This window comes from Austrofundulus limnaeus, unplaced genomic scaffold (genome assembly GCF_001266775.1).
Source record: "Austrofundulus limnaeus strain Quisiro unplaced genomic scaffold, Austrofundulus_limnaeus-1.0 Scaffold320, whole genome shotgun sequence".
NCBI lineage: Eukaryota > Metazoa > Chordata > Actinopteri > Cyprinodontiformes > Rivulidae > Austrofundulus > Austrofundulus limnaeus.
The window spans coordinates 4,949-7,072 of NW_013952722.1; the positions used below are offsets into that span (position 1 = coordinate 4,949).

At 51.3% G+C, this 2,124-nt stretch overlaps 1 protein-coding gene across 1 annotated transcript; it reads left to right on the plus strand.

The window, feature by feature from the left end:
- Nucleotides 1-251: 251 nt before the first annotated feature.
- Nucleotides 252-1,770, plus strand: LOC106527374 (semaphorin-4A; the record flags this gene model as incomplete). The annotated part of the gene is given in 4 exon segments (XM_014022237.1): nucleotides 252-367; nucleotides 463-626; nucleotides 724-791; nucleotides 890-1,770. Coding segments are annotated over 4 exon segments (1,040 nt in total), but the record flags the coding sequence as incomplete, so codon positions are not given.
- Nucleotides 1,771-2,124: the final 354 nt, after the last annotated feature.

A 2,124-nucleotide genomic window follows, 5' to 3' on the forward strand; every position in this document is an offset into this window, starting at 1 on the left:
GTCATATATCTAAAATAAATTACTTTATTTTGAGAAATCTGACAAGTTCTTTTCACATTCATGACCAGAGGGGAGGTTTCATTAATTCTGATTTCATTTCTGCAAGATCTTGTGGAACATGCTTTTGTGAGATTAAGCTGGTATTAGTCTCATAAAGCAGGGTTCTTTACACAGGTAAGATGTTTATGATTTATTTCTCTAACCTGAAGAGAACAGGTCTGAACTTGGATCCTGGTCTGTCTGACCTCCAGAGACCGGGTTCCTCCACAAGGTGGTTCTCCTGGACCAGGGTCCCCATGTGATTGAGGAGATCCGGGTCTTCACAGAACCTCAGCTGGTCCAAAGCCTGGTCCTGTCCTCCTCTAAGGTAAACCTCACATCTGCACACAGGAAGACCTCTGAGTCCAGACCTCTGAGTCCAGTCCTCTGGGTCCATCTGACAGACATGTTGTGGTCCTGCAGGGGGTCCTGTATGTGGGCTGGTCTGGGGGCGTGGCAGCTGTACCTGTGGCCAGGTGTTCGGTCTACAGGAGCTGCTGGCAGTGCATCCTGGCCCGAGACCCTCTGTGTGTCTGGAGCCGGTCCAGGGAAGTCTGCACGGGTCTGGACCAGAATCAGGAGGACATGTGAGTCTAGACCTGGGTCTAGTTTTGATTTTCTTGTTCCTGAAACCAACCTGGTGGTTAAACCCTGAGTTCTGACTGACAGGCTGTCTGCTTCCAGAGTCCAGAACCTGGACCTGAGACGCAAGGAGGACCTATGTAAGGACGACACCGGGATCACCGACACAGGTCCCTGTCCTCACAGACCTCAGTCCAGATCAGTCCAGACCAGACCAGATCAGTCCAGATCAGACCAGTTCACTGACTGTAGTTTTTCTGGTCCACAGAGGTCTGGTCCCGGCTGAACGAGACCGTGTATCTCCCGTGTCTGAGACCGTCCAACATGGCCGTCCTCTCCTGGACCTCAAACCAGTCTCTGCCGGAGACGGTCTTCTTCCGCTCGGCCGACGGCAGCCTCAGGTTCCTGGTCTCCCCCGCCACCGTCGGCAGGTACGTGTGCACGGCCGAGGAGGGCGGGGTCAAGAAGGTGGTCTCCAGATACGTGGTCCGGCAGAGTCCCAGTCCCAGAGGTTTCCAGAAGCCCGAATCGTCCAGCGGTCCAGAGGACAGGTTTGAGCAGATCCCCACTGTGGAACCAGCTGCAGAGGACTGGGTGACAGAAAGTAAAGACAGGAAATTAATAACCGAAGTTCAGCTGCAGAGCTGCTCAGAACAGCCGAAGGACCTGGAGACAACAGCTGAAGGTGAAAAACTGTCAGCAGGACTTGAAGACGGTCCTCAGGAAGAACTTCACCCCGACACTAAGACCTACTACAGAGAGCTGGTTGTTGTGTCCCTCCTGCTGGCCGTGTCCCTTCTGGTCCTGGTTCTGGGCTCGGTCCACATCTGGAGACAAAAGAAGACCGGCTTCGGGTCGGACCGGATGGTTTCTCCAGAGGACTGCAGCAAAACAAACACGTCCATAGAGATCTGTTCTCTGAGTGCTCCGGAGGACAGGGGACAGACCAATGTTTACTAACAGGGTCCAGAACCAAGTCCAGAACCAAGTCCAGACCGCCTCAAACCTGGACCACATCCTGCTGACTCTGTTTTACCCTCTCACATATCAGAACCCAAACCTGTTAGCATCTGGTTCATGACTTTAGCTACTGTTTTAGTCATTTTACTGATTGTTTAGCTCATTTTAGCTACAGTGTTGAACATTTTAGCTACTATTTAGCTCAGAGTTTTGCTGTTTTTAGCTACAGCAGTGTGAAAAGTGTTTTCTCTTGTTTGTCACTTAAATGTTTCAGAGCATCAAACAGTTTAAACATGAGTCAAAGACAACACAGGTAAACACAAAATGCTGTTTTTAAATCAAGGAGTTTATTATTAAGAGAGGAAAATCCTCCAAACCTCCATGACCCTGTGAGACAAACTGATGGTTCCTAAACCTGATAGCTGGTCGGACCACCCTCAGCAGCTGGTCGGACCACCCTCAGCAGCTGGTAGGACCACCCTCAGCAGCTGGTCGGACCACCCTCAGCTGGTAGGACCACCCTCAGCTGGTAGGACCACCCTC